General features: G+C 35.0%; 1 protein-coding gene across 1 annotated transcript; it reads left to right on the forward strand.

The window, feature by feature from the left end:
• Positions 1 to 212: 212 nt before the first annotated feature.
• Positions 213 to 2,110, forward strand: LOC113763382 (proline-rich extensin-like protein EPR1). Its single transcript, XM_027307163.1, has 2 exons — positions 213 to 461; positions 892 to 2,110. The coding sequence occupies exons 1-2, from the start codon at positions 293 to 295 to the stop codon at positions 1,926 to 1,928; spliced, it is 1,206 nt and encodes a 401-aa protein (XP_027162964.1). The 5' UTR covers positions 213 to 292; the 3' UTR covers positions 1,929 to 2,110.
• Positions 2,111 to 18,848: the final 16,738 nt, after the last annotated feature.

Here is an 18,848-nt window from a genome sequence, read left to right on the forward strand (position 1 = left end):
TATTCAAGATAGCTGGTTGGTAGGTACGGTTTTGAGCACAGAGATGCGCTGTTCATTTGAATGCTTGTTCCGTGTTTCTATCAGCTTTGCCGGTGGCATTACTACCATTAGTGCAGCATTGAAGAATAGCCCTCGGGGATCACGAATTCGTCATATAAGTGGTCCTGTAGATTCCGAAAATTAATCTCTAGCCAAAGAAGAGAGCTCAACTTTGAGCCAGACCGGATGCCTATTGCGTTGCTCCGTTTCATCTCTGCTCAGTGCTTCTAACATCCTGCAACATACCGCCCCAATGGGGATTCCCCAGTTCCGTCGAGAAGGCTGGTTAGGCTTCTATCTGACCCTACTTTTGGCTTTGAGCCTGTGCCATGGCAAGCATGTCCAAGTCAAAATAGTTGGATCCACCGAGTGTGCACGATGCACCTCTGATGTAGTAAAAACCTGGCATCCAACTTCTTCAGGTGCAGTTCACTATTATTATTTTTTTTACGTTGCTTGGCACGACATAATGAAATCTATATTGTCTTGAATTAAACTATTATAGGCGTTGCGTCCATTCCGGCACGAGCACTATGTCTGTCAAAGTGCAACAAGCTCTTCTGCATGTCATCTATATGCAAATTGATCTTCCATATGCATGCATTTGATTGCAATGAGCGTTCGTGCTCTTATAAGTTGACACTGACAAACCGTGAATCCTATGGCGGTACTTGATGTTGAACAAGCTCTCTTATCTTTAATCTTCTCTCACTATTAGCATTGAGTTTATGCACTCATTCTTCTGATTTACTGTACATTTGTTTCCTTCAAGAGATTGAATCTAGCTCAGGTTTGCGGATGGTGAGACCTAACTTGGTGTCAAAATTGATGCTTGAGGCTTTTGTTGTGCAGGGGCACGCCTGGCAATTGAATGCAAGTCTCCTGATGGGAATTTTAGGACTTTGGGAAAAGGAGATTTTGATGCCAAAGGGAATTTCGAAATTAATTTTCTTGAAGCTGATATGAGGAAAAAGGAATGCTATCTGAAGCTCCACAGTTCATCAGGCGCGCCATGTCCGGTACAATTGGCCAAGAGGATCTTGGCCGTGATGCTCAAGTCTATAGATAACCCAAAACAAACCTCAGCCACGACACCAAGGCTTAAATTTTCTTCCAATTCATGCATTGCAGCGATTTCAAGGATGTCCTACGAGAGCAACCCAGTAGAATCTTCTTCTCCGAGACAATCAAAAAATGGAAATATTGAAAGATTGCCACCAACTTTCACAGAATATATTAAGCCTCTCCAACCAACACCCCAGCTGAAACAAAACTTGGCTCGACCACCTGTTTCAGTGTCAAGGAAACTGCTTACCCATCCTATTCAAATTTTCCCACCAATAATTCCTCCTCTTGTTCCAGCCATTCATTATCCATTTCCAGCACTTGCTCCTCTTGTTGGAATCCCATTTCCCACACCAGAGCCTATCTATCAGAAGCCCCTTCCGCCATCTGCAAACTCACCAGAGCCTATCATTCAGAAACCATATCCTCCACTGGCTCCAACATATCAGAAGCCCCTGCCTCCATCTGCAAATTCACCAATGCCTATCATTCACAAACCGTATCCTCCACCAGCTCCAAAATTTAAGAAATCATCTCCACCGCCTCTACCAGTTGAAAAACCAAATGATCCAGCTAACCCTCCTATTTTTATTTCTCCAGCATCACTTCCTCAACCAAATCCATCACATGAGCAGGCACCATCACCCTTATCTAATGTACGGCCTTCCCCATCATCAGCTACGCCCAGCAATTCATTTTCTCCATTTCCAAGAGCTCCCCCAATACCCGCACTTCCTCCTATTCCCACTGTTCCGAGGAGGTATTTCAACTTACCCAAGTCCGGGCACAAATCTCCAACTCCTCCTACCAAATCTCATTCCTAATGTTCCAGAATTTATAGTCTAAATATAAGGCTTTCTATTCCATGCATGTTGAGTACTTTTAATTTTTTTTGGGTGTATCCTATAGTAATAAGGAGAACTGGTGAGAAAGTATCAAAATCTGTGTACCGTCTGTGTCACTAAGAAACAGTCGTGTCATTGTCGGTGTTGTTGAGCATTCAAAATTCAGAGCAATGTGCAAGTAGTGTAAATTTTCATCGTTGGAAAATAATACACTCCGACTCATTTTTGAGTAACGCTTAATTAACAAAGCGAGATCATAAACAGGAGACCAGCACTTCAACATTTGGTGCAAATATAGTAGGCTTTCAAAACTTGAAAAAAAAAAAAAAAAAATAGGTGGCATTTCGTTTACCGATTTGAATGGCTAATTTCTTAAAATATTTGTATTTAAAAAAAACAACCGCCAAATGCACATCTGACATGAGGTGTTTCTCATTCTATAGCTGCCGTGCTGACTTAGCACGGCCGCATAATTAAAAATTCCACCGAAATCTTGTCTGCAAAAAATTCAGTGGTGCAGCAGGTGTCAGCGCGGACGTGCCCAGTCAGCACGTCCGCGGGAGACACAAAATCAGTGGCAGTCTGTTGTGTCAGCCACGGACGTGCCCAGTCAGCACGTCCGCGTCTGACACATGCTAAAAAAATTAGTTTTAACGGAGATTGGTTTTTAGAGTTAGGTTTTGGGATTTTTGTGTTAGGGTTTTTGCGTTAATGTTTTAGAATTAGGGTTTTAGGTTTTTAGAATTAGGGTTTTTGCGTTAAGGTTTTAGAATTAGGGTTTTAGATTTTAGGGTTTTGTGCTGTGCAATATAATTGGATATAAGTTATGAATTACGTAATTTTGTATGTTTCTTTCAAGACATACGAAGTTCGTTTTGCAAGTTTATAATAAAAAATGACTAATTTTAGTATTTCAAATTAAGAACAAAAGCCAACACTAATTTTAGATTTTAAATTTAATTACTTTAGTTTTGAGTTAGACTAACTCGTATATTTCATTTGGGCTTACATTCATTGTATTAGAGTGATGTAGGTAATTTCTGTTTGGATCAGACGCCTCATTCAAATATCCAAATTTGTTATGTTAAAGGTTGGGTTAAACAATGTGGACCAAACTTTTATTTTTATTTTTCCTTTGTTTTTCTTTTAATATGTAGCTTTAGATATTTTATATGTTTTAGGCATTGTATAATTTTCTGAAAATTATACAATGTGTTCTTATGTTCACTGATTTTGATCTAAGTCCATAATTTATATTTATAATTTGTCCCCTAACTTTTGCATAATTGTGCTAGGGTCTCAACATTTGCCAAAAATGGATAAATTTCTCATGTTTGGAGTTCTGGCCTTTCTTTATGATGTTAATGCGTATTTTTGTGAATTAATTCTGACTTTTCAGGTATAATTAGGGGTTTTAGTAAATTTATTAAGTTTAGGATTTTAATTTAACAACTTTAGAAACTAGACTGAATAATCTTTTGTTTGTAGATTTGTTAATCACTTTGGTAGTCTAATTAGCCTAAATTTGAGTAGATTATGAATAAAAGGTTAGTAAAAAAAAGTGATGTTTTAAGAATTTGCATTTGGCCCCTTAGATTTTTAAATTTATATTTTTACCCACAATTTTTTATTTTTAAGTTTAGCCCCCATGGATCTTTGTTGCCCTTATCAATAACATTGTCCTAAACTCTTTAATCCGTCATTCATGTTTGTAACTTTAATTTATTATTTGTTTTGCAACGTTAGTGGGTTTCTTTTTAATGACATCCGATCAAGTATTTAGGGTTACACTTTTGTATTTAGGGTTTAAGGTTTAAGTAATTAGGATTTAGGGAAAAATAAAATTAAACTAGATGAAATTTAAAGTTAAGGAAAGTAACATTCATTAGATAACTACCTAACACAGTCATTATTTACACGTGATCAATGTTTAAGGCGCATGTTGTCTTTGCTCTTTCCCTTACCCTTACCAACATTTTGCGGCGTTGTGGAAGGACAGCAAAATCTCTTCGGTCGTCGTTTCTGACGCTCGCCAATAACGACACCAGGATGATTGGAATAATCACGAGACGACGGATCATCCCTGGAACCACTATCAGGGTCAACGTCATCCGTCTCTAACGCATCGGAAGTATCATTGCTCTCAGAATCGTTCGTGGAACGATAGGTGACAAAATCTCCTGTCGATACATGACCGGATGCATAACTCGGCTGGTCGGTAGACGGGAAGACCGATGGCTGTCCGAGACTGTAATAATCCGGAAGCTCCAACGATGAAGAAGTGCCTCCTGTTCCACTGAGAAGAGTGAATATAGGATGTAATGCCGCATGGGAAGAAAAGTCTCCTGTCATGGGGACATGCTCATACGGAGGTAATTGTGATGAAGAAGAAAATCGTGGATCAAATCCATACATGTCAGCAACTAGCGTCGGTGGTGCAGCAAATGGAGGAAATTGTTGCTACGGTGTTGCTTGTGCACCAATTGCCATCGACGCTGGCTATGGAATAAACATGTCCCCAGATACATGATGTCGTGCAGCCATCCCCTGATCTACTCCCGGCACTGGTGAAGGTTCGAATGCGGTGAATTGATGAACCGGAGGCGTGTGCGGATGACCAGTATCCATTCCCGTGACTTGAACGCTAGGTTCAACAACGGTCGATCCATCGTGCTGATCATGCCTCCTCTGTCTACCACGACTAGACGAAAGTCCTGTATGAGATGGAACTCGTCGACCAGGTGTCTGGAATGGGACATTTGATATCGAAGGATGCCCAGAATCGAATGGATCGGACTGTCCTACAACCATACGATCAAACCGTCTGAGGTACTGCATCGAACCATATGCACCATCCATGATGGTCCAGAGACGTGAATGTGCTTTTTCTTCTATATCATCAATATTGATAACATCCTGTGTCTGCTGACCAATACGCTGCATAGCACCCATCTGTAACAAAAAAATGATCGCAGTTGTTAGGAATAATTATATAACGCACCTATGCTACAAAAATGGTTCCCAATGACAGAAGTCTCAAATAAATGCATACCAGATATTCAAATTGCCCAAAGACTCCCTAAAGCATTTGGCCCATCTGCGGATTCTGGTCACTAGGGTTCGAAATATATAGAATAGTGTGCTCGTGATACCATTTGAGATAATCGTATGATGGCCTGAATGTATCAGCAAGCTGACCTGTGACCTCCGCATTTGCGCTAGCATTCCAATATTGTATCCACGCGCTATGAAATTGGGCCCAATTCCTTCCAGGATAGCCCGACAAATCGAGTTGATGAACCCCTTGCGGATTTGTGTTAATAGGTTCGGGAACGTTTTGCACTAGTCCAAACTGACGCATGACCCGATCTGAACAGTGAAACTCAATAATGTGCTAAAATACGAGGGGAACTCTGGCACGCCAAATGCGCTCGCCGTGTCTGCAGTATCGTGGTAGTGCGGCCAATCTTTCCTCACTGTACGGCATCCATATGAACTGTCATAACGAAAAATTATTTATTTATTTTCACAAATAATAGGGCATATTAGCAAATAGTAACTGAAGTTTTAACATGTAAAATACCTCATCCATGCGTAGCAATGCAATATGCTCACGATAGTAGCTGTTGCGCCTACCCGGCGGATCAACCCCTGTACGTTCGGCTGCCCATCTACCAGCTACCGGAAATTCACCGGTCTCAGGCGCTGGATACATCTCCGATCGAATGCTGGGAATCCGTTCTCATGCCCATATTTGGAGTAATAGATAAGGGCCGCCTGTGGTAGTAGTAGAAGCACGGCAAGCGAGACACAAACGTGAGTATAAACAAGTTAGAGTCGCTGACCCCCAACTGTACTCCCCCATCGCTTCCAAATCTCGAACATAGTCTAACCAGTTTAGACTAACAACATTCCCGCATGCATCCGCGAATAGTAGACCACCCAATAAAATCAATATGTACATGCGAACATACTGTCGTACCAGTTCATCAGGAGCATCCGGCGGTACTGGCGTAGTCAACTGTCTGTACATAGAAGACATCTTCAGGTGGCCACCTTTTAGCATCGCATCTTCCGGCCAAAAGCCTAAAACCTCGTTCACCAAATGTTTGCGCTCTTGTACAGTTCGCCTAACGTGATGCAGTGTAACGGGACGCCCATCCACGCGTAGACCCCATAGCACTTCTACATCTTGCAAAGTTATCGTCGACTCGCCCATAACTGGAAGATGGAAGGTATGCGTCTCCTGTCTCCAGCGCTCGACAAGAGCTGTGATGAGTCCATGGTCTACAGTAAGATATCCAACCACTCGGACACCACGAAATCCTGCTTGATCTATATAGTGCGCCACTCGTGGATCCAAATTGCGTAGGGGCTGAAAGAATTTTTTGTCACATCTTCTAACATCAAAGGTCTGCACCTATGCAATTGAAAACTACGCCGGACCTATGCTCGGGCTGTAGATACAGAACACTATCGTCAATTGGTCCCTGTTGTGCGGGGGCCTTGGATCCGATATGCCAACTCTCCATTAACCTGCACGGACAAATTTCAGTAAAACATTATTCATATATTTTGGGTTCGGATTTATATGCTATGGCATTCTTCAGAGAGTTGGTAACGTCAGGTTATAAGGCTAATTTCTCAAAATATACGTTAAAAAAAATCTGAATTCGATATAGATATTTATATATTTTTATAAATATATTTGAAAATATATTTATGTAAATATAAATATATTTATTTACATATATTTATATAATAAAAAAGAAAAAATATATATTTACATGTATTTATGTATATTTATGTTTACATAATTGTATAAATATATTTACTTTAAAAACAAAAATTAATAAAATATCTACAGCTAATAAAATAAGCCAGGTTATAAACATGCAAATTTAGCATTATATAGTTAACAAAGCATAGGCACATGTACACGTCTTTTCAAAATCCAAACGAAAATACGAATTAAAATTAATATGTAATTCATACATTTTATATAATAGAAATTACAAATCCAAAGGGAACGGACAACAACATTTGATACAGTGGTTATTTTTATAAATAACCACTAAATGGACAATTAGGAACAGTGTGCCCGGGTTGTAAGCAATTAGTATAGCGACGCGGTGCATCAGGACATTTTCGATCCATCTTATTTCTGATTCTACTGGTCTTCAATGGTCCAGGTGTTTTTTGCTTCAGACGATCAGTTAGGAGGCTTAGTTTCAACTCTGCTACAGGCCAATATTTCGGGTCTCTTAACGGGTTGAAAGAACTCTCATATGTGGCTTGATAAGCCTCAAATGTGTACTTCGGCCCGACAAGTGACATCGGATTAAGACCTGACCTAAAACATGCTGCAATCGCATGCGAACATGAAAATCTGAGTTCTCTCCATTTTTCACATGTACACGTGCGATTTCCAATGTCAACGGTTTGAGCATGACCACCTACATGAGCTTGGCGATATGCAGTGGTTATGCAGTAAATTTCCCGCCTATGATCGAACACCTGCACCGAGTGCGCCCTGCCCTTTCGCTCATTTGCAATATATTTCTCCCATCCATACAGTGGCAAGTGATACACCTGATCCCAGGCCATCTTGTGATTTTTCACAAACAAATCCACTGTTTGGTTGAAGGTGTATCGGATCAAGGCAGTGATTGGAAGGAAGCGACTTTCTCACAGCAAGTTATTGAAGCACTCGGCCATGTTTGTTGTTGCATGACCCCAACGATACCCTCCATCCTTACATAAGGCCCACTGCTCTGGTCTAACGGATCCACCAGTTAGCCAGGCATATGCCTCGGGTGAAATATTAAAGATGACACTCATATAATCCTCGTACTTGCGAGTCTGATTTGCCTTTCCAGCACCCCACACGAGACTCTTTAACCTACAAATACAATTCCCGCATTACTTAATAATCAGATCAAACTAGCCATATGTAGGAAAGTAAAAAATAATTCTTAGGGGTAACTACATTTGACTCGTAAAAAAAATACCTTTCATTCCTAAATTTCTGAGTGAAATTACTGCGAATGTGAACCAGACAGAATCAATGGACCCCCAATGGCTATTTCCACTCCTCTAGCCACCGCATGGCGTGGATGATTCCGTGGTGTCGGTCTGAAATTACGCATACGTTTTATACATCTCGACATACGTGAATGCGCAACAATCTCATGAACCAACTCCAACTTCGATTATTCTCCTCATCAACGAGTGCAAATGCTAGAGGGAATATATGGTTACAGGCATCAAACCCAACCGCCACTAGCAATTTCCCCCGATATGGCCCCTTTAAGAATGTTCCGTCCACACAAATGACCGATTTCAGGTGACGGAATGCTTGGATAGCAGGAGCAAATGCCCAAAATATATAGTCAAAAATCGTCTGCGATGCTGTACTCAATGGATGATGGTCCCAAACTACAACCGTCCCAGGGTAGGACAATTGTAGTTCTTGTACGTATGTTCGGAGTTGTGAAATAGATGTCGGCCAATCACCATAAACAATGTCAATTGCCCGATGTCTGGCGTACCAAGCCTTTTTGTACGTCACATCGACGTGAAACTCCTTTTTCACAGAAGTCTGAATTTTCTTCACTTTGTACAGCGGACCATTGATAATGTGGGGAATAATATGTTGGGCAATTAGATCGGCACTCAACCCCCGATGGTCATTGGTATTGCACACACGGACACATGTATGCCCAGGTACAAGTGACACGATCATCCACATTTTGTGAGAGGCACGGAGAGTTGCACGAAGTTGCCAATTGCACGGAGGTGTGGAGTTTCGGGCTCTACAGTGCATAAACCAAGTTGTAGGTGTGCTAGCCCGAACTTTGAACTCTCTGTTCTCCTTTATGGACCACAATTTAACTGCTTGCTTTATATGCTCTTTCGTCTCGAACAGTTGGCCCAACTCCAATTCTTTCATGCGCTCACTCCAGAACTTTAGCTTTTCGGCCTCTCGAGTATCGAGCGGGTCAAATTGCAGTATAGCATCAACTCCTGCTTCATATCGCAAACTGGGACCTTCACTTCCGAAAAAAGGTTCGGCAAATGTCGTCTGATCCCGTGCTTTGATAGAATGAACCGGATAGACATCATCTTGGTCATCGTCACTACCAGAATTGTCATTATCCGGCTCTGGTTCGGAACCAATTTCGACATCAACTAAATCAATGTCGGTATACGGAAGAGGGTCTAACATTGAGGAAATCGGGATATCCGTAGCATGAGCCATAATTATTGACTTATGCATACTTGGCCGACTACTGGTGGCTGGACGGTCAATTTCTCTGCAGCGCATATTGCCTTTTCGTCGTCCTGTTCGGGACGGGAGATCATCGACCGTCTCTACTTGAGTAAGCTGACTATGGTGGAGATTCGTAGGGTCAAATAAATGGTAAGGTGGTTCGGCCTGAATCCCACTTTCAATTTCAAAAGTTTGACTATCATGACCACAATAATTCGAAATCTCTTCAACTTCAACATAAATTTCAGTGGGTTGTCGACTACCAGATTTTAGGTAGTACATACCAGCCACTCCATTATCATCAACCAAAGGCATCGCACCAAAAATACCAGGTTGGGGGCAATTTCGAAATATCAAATTTATCCTTTGCCTATTTTGATCTAAACCCATGATATTGTATACTCTGTCTAATAATTCATCGTATCCCACCATTTCTGTCAAGAAGAGAACTTTTTTGGGCATAGGTGGATCGTAAAAAATTGAGCCTGTAGCGTATACAATTTTTCCTCCCCAATATAGTTGCAGTACCATACAGTTATCGCTCGACATATTAAGCCTAATTTACACATAAGTAACAGGGTGTTATAAACTTTTTAATGAACATATATATTTACATGCTTGGTTACCGTAAATATTTAAATATAATTACCAAATATAATTGGTAATTATTATCACAAGCAACGAGTAAATTAATTATATCTTTATTCATTTATGTATAATCTTAAAAAAATAGTCGCTTATATAGTTTTTATAATAATCTTAGTAAACTAGAATTTCACAGCCATCCTAAATAAATTTCATTACTTTAATTTTCAAAATAACCTAATTAAACTAAATTTTAACCATAATCCTAAATATACTTCAATTTATTAACTTTTAAAATAAATACATTAACCTAACCTCATTATTCATGTCCCTAGATGCCTTTGTATTGTAAATAGAACATGATTTTTTACTTAAATTTTGTATTATTATTAAATCATTATCAAATGCATAATAGTTGTTAGTTAAAGAAAGATTCATGTATTCTAATAAGCAGGAATTAATCTAATGAAATATATTTATAAATTATAAATTATATAAATATTTATATAATGAAATATACAATAAATATTACAAATTGAAATATTATATAAACACCATATTCATAATATTATAATATTTATAATTAATATTAATGTATATTATATATATTAAATATTTATATATTTATTTATACACATTATAAATATTTTATTTTATTTAAAAAATATTTTTATATATTTATAATATATTTATATAAATATCATATACTATATAAATTATATATAATATAATATATATTATACATTATATATATTATACATTTATATAAATGTACATTTATACATAATATATATTAATGTATATTTATAATATACATTTATATTATGTATTATATATAATATAATACATTTATACATTTATATTAATTTTACATAATATTAATTTTACATTTATACATAATATAAATACATTTATATATTTATATTAATTATATTAATACATTTATACATAATATTAATATATATTAATAATATATTAATTTATACATTTATATAATATTCATTTATAATTTATACATTTATAATAATATACACTTATACATTTATAAATATATTTATATTATGTATTATATATAATATAATACATTTATATATTTTTATATAAATATATTTATTTATAAATATATTATAAATGTATTATAAATGATATCTTACAAAAGTCCTACGTACAGGAATTCTTCATCTATATCAATCTTATCTCCTCAAATTTTTTTATTGATTCTAAAAACTAATAATTTTAATTAATTCTTCTACTAATTCTATATGAATCATATTATATAGTAATTCTATATGAATTCTATAATTTTATATAAGTCGTAGTCGACAACACTATAGAACCATCACCACTAGTTAACTCTTTTTGCTGCACTTCAATATTATAAAATTATAAATAAATTTAATACACTTTACATTAACTATTAATTAATATAGCATAAAAACAACACACTATACAGAAAACATGTTTAATTAATATCATTTGATGACAGTATAATATAACATGTAAATACATAAATAAGCTACATGTTTAATTAACATAATATAATTAATGTAATTAATAACTAAAGTAATAATAATTTAAAATACTGACCTGTACGAAAAGAATCGTAATTTGAAAAAATTCCGCCTTTATCAACACCGCAATTGATTAGCACGGCGGCCTTACGTAACACGGCGATACCAACAGCTGGTCCCTGATGTTAGCCCTCGGCTTTCACTTCAGCAGCGAATCTACTTTTCTGTAAAAATAAATATTATTATCCACCAATCAACCTCAATTTTTTAAAACCAACTAATAACATTTCATTTATAATAATATAATTAATTTATACAATGCTGCACCAATTAACCTGATAATGAAGCTGCCTGTTCACGCAATAATTTCTGCAAGCTCTAAAAAATAACCGAACACTTTTTCTACTACTATCAATCTGTCAAAAAAAGTTTCGGCCAACAGATTTTCAAGTCGCCAGTAAATCTGCCTAACCCGAGAAACCAATTGAGAGAGCAAAGATACTTTCAAGTCGCCAGCAAATCTGCCTAACCCAAGAGATACTGCTTGAGAGAGCAGCTGCTTCACAGATTCCGATTGCAAGAAGAAAGAGCACCTGGTCTCTTAGAGCAAATTTGAGACTGAGAAATGAGAGTGCGGTTCGGAGAGTGAGTGAGAAATGAGAGTGAGCAGACGGAAACTCCGTGCCAAACCATTTTATATCGAATTGAATCAAATCTAGCCGTTCATTTGAACGGCTAGCATTTTTTTTGGGAAAAATCTCACTGTGGCCGTGCTGATTGGACACGGCCTCGATACTCATCGCCCAATAAATTTCCAGACTTTCAATAATTTACGTACTATTTTCACATGGCCTTGTCGGCCTTTGTCAAGCACCTGACGCCTTTCGACTGTCAGGCGCCTGACGTTTTTTTTTTTCAAAAAGCCTGTCTGCAGCCGTGCCCAATCAGCACGGCTGCAGCAGGCTTTTTGACCCAGCTGACTTTTTCAAAAAAAAAAAAAATTTATTATGCGGCCGTGCTGACTCAGCACGCCCCGTATAGTTTGAGAAAAGTCCCCTGTCAGAGGTACTTTTGGCGGATTATTTTTTTTTTAACGTATAATCTAAGAAATTAGCCGATTTGAATCCATCATGTTCTATTATTCCATCACCTAGCCAATGACGGAGCCAAGGGGCTCAGGGGCCATGGCTCCCCTATGTAAATATGTGTAAAATAAAGTTAATTTCCCTAATTTTTATAATTTTAATTTATATTATGAGAGTTTTTATGTTTTGTGTGTGTGTATGAATTATCCACCTTTAAATTAATTTTTTTCAGAAAAAGTTATTTATTTTTTATTATGCTAATTATTTAATTTTCAAAAAATTAAATATATAATTTGATAATTTATAGTAAATTGACCCAATATGATATATTCTAACAAAAAGACCCAATTCAGAATTGTCAATGGGCTAAAACAAAAATAATTATTTTATTGACCCATATACAAATATACAGTTTAACCCAGTTGATTCTACTTGTTCTTACTCTTTCTGTGTCAACTGCAACTACAGATTGGGCATTTTCAATTATGAAGATAATTAAAACAAAGTTCCAAAATAAGTTAAAAAATAATTTCTTAAATGATTATCTAACTGTGTACATAAAAAAGGAAGTTGTTAGAAAATTTAGCACTTATTCAATCATAAATAAATTTAGTTCTATGAAAAAATATAATCCTTAATTAACTTTTAAAAAAAGATGTTGAAATTTTAAGATATGTTAACATCACTTTTATCTTTTTTAAATTGAAAATAGCTATATTTTTTCTTCATAGGTGACATATTGGACCATTTTCTCATGATGTGCAACTTGAGTGGTTTGTGATGTTATAAGATATTTAATCAAAGATTATTTTTTGTTTTAATTTTCATTATACTATGCTGCATATTTATAAAATAGATATACTTTTATAATTAAAGTTAGTATTTGATATTTTTAGATATCATATATTTAAATAGATGAAAATTATCTTGAACATAACATATTGAGCTAATTTTGTTAGAAAAAATTTTGACCCCTAAAAAAAAAATCCTGACTCCGTCACTGCACCTAGCTACTTCCAATTTAGCGATCAAGTTTAAAAACTGGAAGAAAATTCTAGTCGTAAAAAGAATGAGAACACTAAACCTATTGAATGATTCGATTTGAGCAGTATAGGAACACAATGGTCTGTACTAGGGGTACAAACGAGTTGAGTCGAGTTGAGTCGAGTTTTGGCCTAATCGAACCGAACCTCCAGTTAATTTTATGAAGCTCAAACTGGAGCTCGAGCTGACGAGCTCAAGTTAGACCTTAAAAAAAATATTAATACTATTTTTATTTTTTAAAAAATAAATAAAATAATAATTTTTCTTAATAAAATAATAAAATATTAGGAATATATATGTAATTTTACTATTAAAAAAAAAATAAAACGGGCTTAATGTTTTTAAACTCAATCTCGACTTGATTAGTTCGAGCTTGACTCGAGCTCGATATTGACCGAGCTCGTATTCGAGCCGCTGATTCGTTTGCAGCCCTAGTCTATACTCCATAGAAGCGGGCCGATGGCTAGTTTTGGGAGGCCATAAATGCTAGGGATAATTTTAGAAACCTCCTCTAAAATTTTTGACAATTTTACTAGTCTCCTATAAAGTTTGCAAAATTACACAAACCTCTTCTGAAATTAAGATTTTGATAACAAAATTAATCCAATTAAAAAAATGAACATTAAAAAAGTACTTTAAAAAGAGATATAAAACTTGTATTTCATATATACCTATTATGCATGTATATAAATTGTATTAGTAAAAGAATAAAAATAATTGAAAGTTAATAACAAATAATACACACATTTTACCATTCAAAAAGTTCACATTTAATAAATTAGACAACACAAATAAACAACAAAATTACACTAATAATTACAAGAATCAGCAAAACAAATTAGTCATCTCTTTTAATGTGATGTTTGTTATGATTCTTGTGATTTTGAACAAAAAAAATTTCAAATTTGTCTTTCTTTTCTCTTCTTTCTCCTTTACTTTCACGAAATTACTTAACAACTGTCACAATTTTAACAGTTTCAAAGAAAATGCCCTCATGAATAACCTTCTTTTGCCTTGTATTTTTCTCTTCTAACCAAACCCTTCTTCTCATATTGTGTACAACTGATTTATTGTCATTGTCAAATTCTACTAATTACAAAATAGCGTCATTAGGTATATTACTTGATGTTATCTTGTAATTACAAGTCATCGTTCATAATTAAAGAAATTTTCAACAGTTAATTAGTTACTAATAGCTAATTATTATTCTAATTACTTAATCGTTAGATATTAGTAAATGAGAAACTGGGGAAAAGAAATGCAAAATTTGAAAATTTTTTCTATTTAATATCACAAGAATCGTAGCAAATATAATGTCAAAAGAGATGAATAGTTTGTTTTGCTGAATCTTATGATCATTAGAGTAATCTTGTTACTTATTTATATTATCTAATTCATTAAACGTGAGCTTTTTGAGTAATAAAATGTGTGTATTAATTGTTTTCGTTCTTTTACTAATACAACTTGTATACATGCATAAGGTGTATTTATGAAATAAAAGTTTCAACTCTCTTCTTAAAGTACTTTTTTAATGTTATTTTTCGAATTGGAATAATTTTGTTATCAAAATCTTAATTTTAGGGGAAGTTTGTGTAATTTTACAAACTTTAGGAGAGGCCAGTGAAATTGTGAGAGTCCTCAGCTGAGTTTTCTGAAATTATCCCTAAATGCTATGCTTGTCTGTTCCCTTCACCTGACTTGAGACTCCAACCAAAGACTGACGTCTCAGACAAAACAGGGATGAGGAATCCGTCGAAAAGACGTCTATAAAGAGCATGAGCGAAAAAAACACACAATCTGGGGTGTTACTGATGATACAATCAGAGTCTTGGGTGGCTGTTTGGCAATGTACGAGGATGGACCCTGTTTGGCAGTAGTCCCAATTTATGCTCCTGGTGTACAGTGCTAGTCAGTGCAACACAAGAATTTCCTAAACTACATAAAGCCGCGAAGGCTTTGCTACAGTCAATTGTCTTGGTTTCCCCGTAATTTGTTGCTCATTTTGGCCTCTTCTGTCTTTTCACAGGCCGTGCCCTCAGCTGTCTTCGAGGATTGCCGTCCGCATTTGTGATTTTGTGACCTTTTACGTTCCAATTATGCCCTCCTATCTTGGTTCCTTTGTAATTAACATCCCAATTTTGTACTTTGTGGTCTTTGCCTCTTATTTGTACTTTGTGGTCTTTGCCTTTTATATTCCTCCTACGAATTTACACCCTGCTTTATAATCTATATATATATATTAATTGCTTGCATTTTTATCTTTTTCATGCAAAAAAAATTGTAGAAACTTTGTATATTCATTTCGTCACCAAAATAAACCAAGACAAAAACTTGTTATTTACCCAATAAATTATAAACCAATTGTTCTATTTTGTGTTGCCTTATATTCATATAAAAATCCTACTTTAATAATCTTTGTTAGATATATTAAATTATTAGCTTATAAATTTGACATTTTAAAAATAAGCAATTTGACATTTGAAACGTAAGCATCATAAAACAAATATAGCAAGTATAAAGCGATAATTAGTTACATATCTATTTATAAATAAATGCACAATTTTGTTTTCCAAAAAATCCTAGGCTAAACAAGGGATTACTCATTACATTCTTATTCTTACAAATGTAAAATCATTTTCCTGTATTTCAAAATATATTAAATTATCAACTTATAATTTTTACATTTTGAGCCTGAGTGACATAAAACAAATATAGCAAATACAGAACAATAATCAGCTATATATCTATCTATAAATAAATAAATATACAAAATCTTTTTTCCCCAAAATGCTTGTCCAAAAAACATGATTGTTAATTACATTCTTTCTCTAAAAAATCTAAGATCGTTTTCATGTATTTCAAAAATGTTTCTTTCGCTATATTTAGTTCCAGAGTTCTTCTTATTCTCTATAAAATCAATAATTAGTTAGATATTAGCTTCAAAAAATATAAGATAGCTTGTGTTTGTTTCAAAAAAATTATTTTAACAATACTCATTAATTAATAAACTATTCTGATACTTTATCCCTTTTCTATACAATTCCATCTTGCCGATTTCCTCTTTTCTTGAATTGCCTTTTATATTGTCAGCTCTTTCATTGTGTAATTGATATTTAATGTGCCCATGTGTTCATTTGCTATTCAAACTACTGTTTAACCACGTGTTATTCGTCTAATTGCATTCATACTGCTTTTTCATTTTCCTTTCACATCAATCCTTTTCACTATCTAATCTTCATTAAATGCATCCACTTGATTGTATGGTACTTGCAATTGCCTATCACCATTCATAATATACTTATTCTTATTCCTGCCACTCTTCTAGCCGTCCGATCTTTGTTGTCATCAAGTTTCCCTTTTATTCAATTTATTATTCCGATTCTTTCCATCCCACTATCTTTCACAGCTAAGCTTCTTCATCCAACTATACTGCAAGTTCCTCTCGTTCCTGTTTTGCCTATTTTGCTGTATCTTTCTTCCTGCAATTTCTACCTGGTAAATTACTCTCTTATTGTTAGTTTTCTTCTATAAATCTCTATTTTTATTGTACAGTTAGTTTGTTTCGCTTATGTTGTTTATATATCTCATCAACCACTGCTTTTCTTCCATTAATAACCTCTGTCATTTTTCCTTCTTATAGCTTCGTCGGATATGTACTTCTATCGTTATGTGTTTTACTCTTATTTATGATGATGCATTTATACCTCCCTTGCATGCTTTTCTCTCGTAACAGATCCCTTGCTTTCTAGCCATGCAAGATTCCTTCTTTTTTTGGTTATGTGCTTTTTTTAGCACCGTTGTCCATACTTTTACCCATTGTATTTTACCATTGTAATTTCCATGTCATCTGCATCTTATTTTCTTAGCTTTCTTTTGATAGCAGCCTTTTATACTATCCCTTCCCTCCACTTTTTCAAAAAAAAAATATTCTCCTATGTTCCATCTTAGAAACCGATGTGTATAATAGCTCTTTAATTTGCCATCCCTATTTCTTAGATTCATTGCATGCATGATGTTTTTATGTTCTGCGACATTCCATTTTACTCTAAATTCTTCTTTCTTGATTTTTATTCATATTCTTGTTATACTTTTTCCCCTCTATTTTCCATTTCATTTTACTAACCATTTTTATATATTTCAGTTACAGGATCTTCTGTCATCTCCTCCTTCTTCCGTTTCTTCATAGCTTTTTGATATCAGATATAAGGTAACAGTATCATTTTATATCCCTTTTGCTATTTTATAGAGACTCTATATCCTGCTGCCTTATATGAGGTTTCTATATTCTTATTCTGATGTTATCTTTTACATTACTTTCGACCTCCATAGTCATTGTCATTTCTGCACCATTATATTTCTCATTTTTCCTCAGTTCATTGATCAACTATCATATATAATCATTGATGTTGTTAATTATACCATATATTTCTCTGTGTTCATTACTTTTATTTAGTATGCCTCGAAAACGTAAATTTTCCTCCCAAGATGAATACCGCATCGAAAATAATCGACGACGCCAAGAAAGATATGCTGCAGAGATAATCAGACGCCAGCAGCATGCTACACAGATGGCTAGCAAAAACATAGAATCTATTCCACTTCATCCAGCACATGTTGTTAGTGTCACAGATGTTTCTCCTGTCCCTATTTCTTCAGAGCATGAGAACCATTTAATTGATGTCCCTATTTACACTAATGCATCAGAAGCTACCAGCTCTTTCCATCATCAATCTCTTGATGCTCTTCTGCCATCATCCTCTTTTGTTCCAAGTCCTTCCTCATGCTTTCCCTTGCCTGCTCCACAATTTCCTCACGTATTGGACAGCTTATCTACATCAGCTATATCTCACATTGATCCATGTATCTATTTCATTTTTCACTCTTTTGTATAATTTTTCCCCCTGCTTACTTATCATCTCAATAATATCCAAATTCCTGATTTTTTCATTCATATATATATATATATATATATATATATATATATAGACAATCTTCCTGCAGTGAATGATCCTGTCTTACAAGACCTCTTTGGTTCACCGTCATCTGATATTAGTATTCAGTGGTTCAATTGTCCCATTTCTACATGTACGCTTTCTGCCTATTTTAATAACCTCCATAACTACTGAATAATATATAATTATAATACATATCAATGTTGCAGTCTGGTTTTCTCTCATTTTTATAGCTGAAATTATACTAATCAATTTTCAGCATAGTCAATGCTAATGACAGAACCATCAAATTCATCCTCAACTATCCAAAATCAACCTGGTGCGACAACAGTCTTTAATACATTTTTCCTTACTTTTATCTCTTTATACATAATAGAAAGCTTTTCTATCTTCCTATTATAGCTTATCAAAATTCCTATTCAATTCTTCTAGCTCCTATACGCCGCAGA

The sequence above is a fragment of the Coffea eugenioides genome, chromosome 2 (genome assembly GCF_003713205.1).
Source record: "Coffea eugenioides isolate CCC68of chromosome 2, Ceug_1.0, whole genome shotgun sequence".
In the NCBI taxonomy this organism is placed as follows: Eukaryota; Viridiplantae; Streptophyta; class Magnoliopsida; order Gentianales; family Rubiaceae; genus Coffea; species Coffea eugenioides.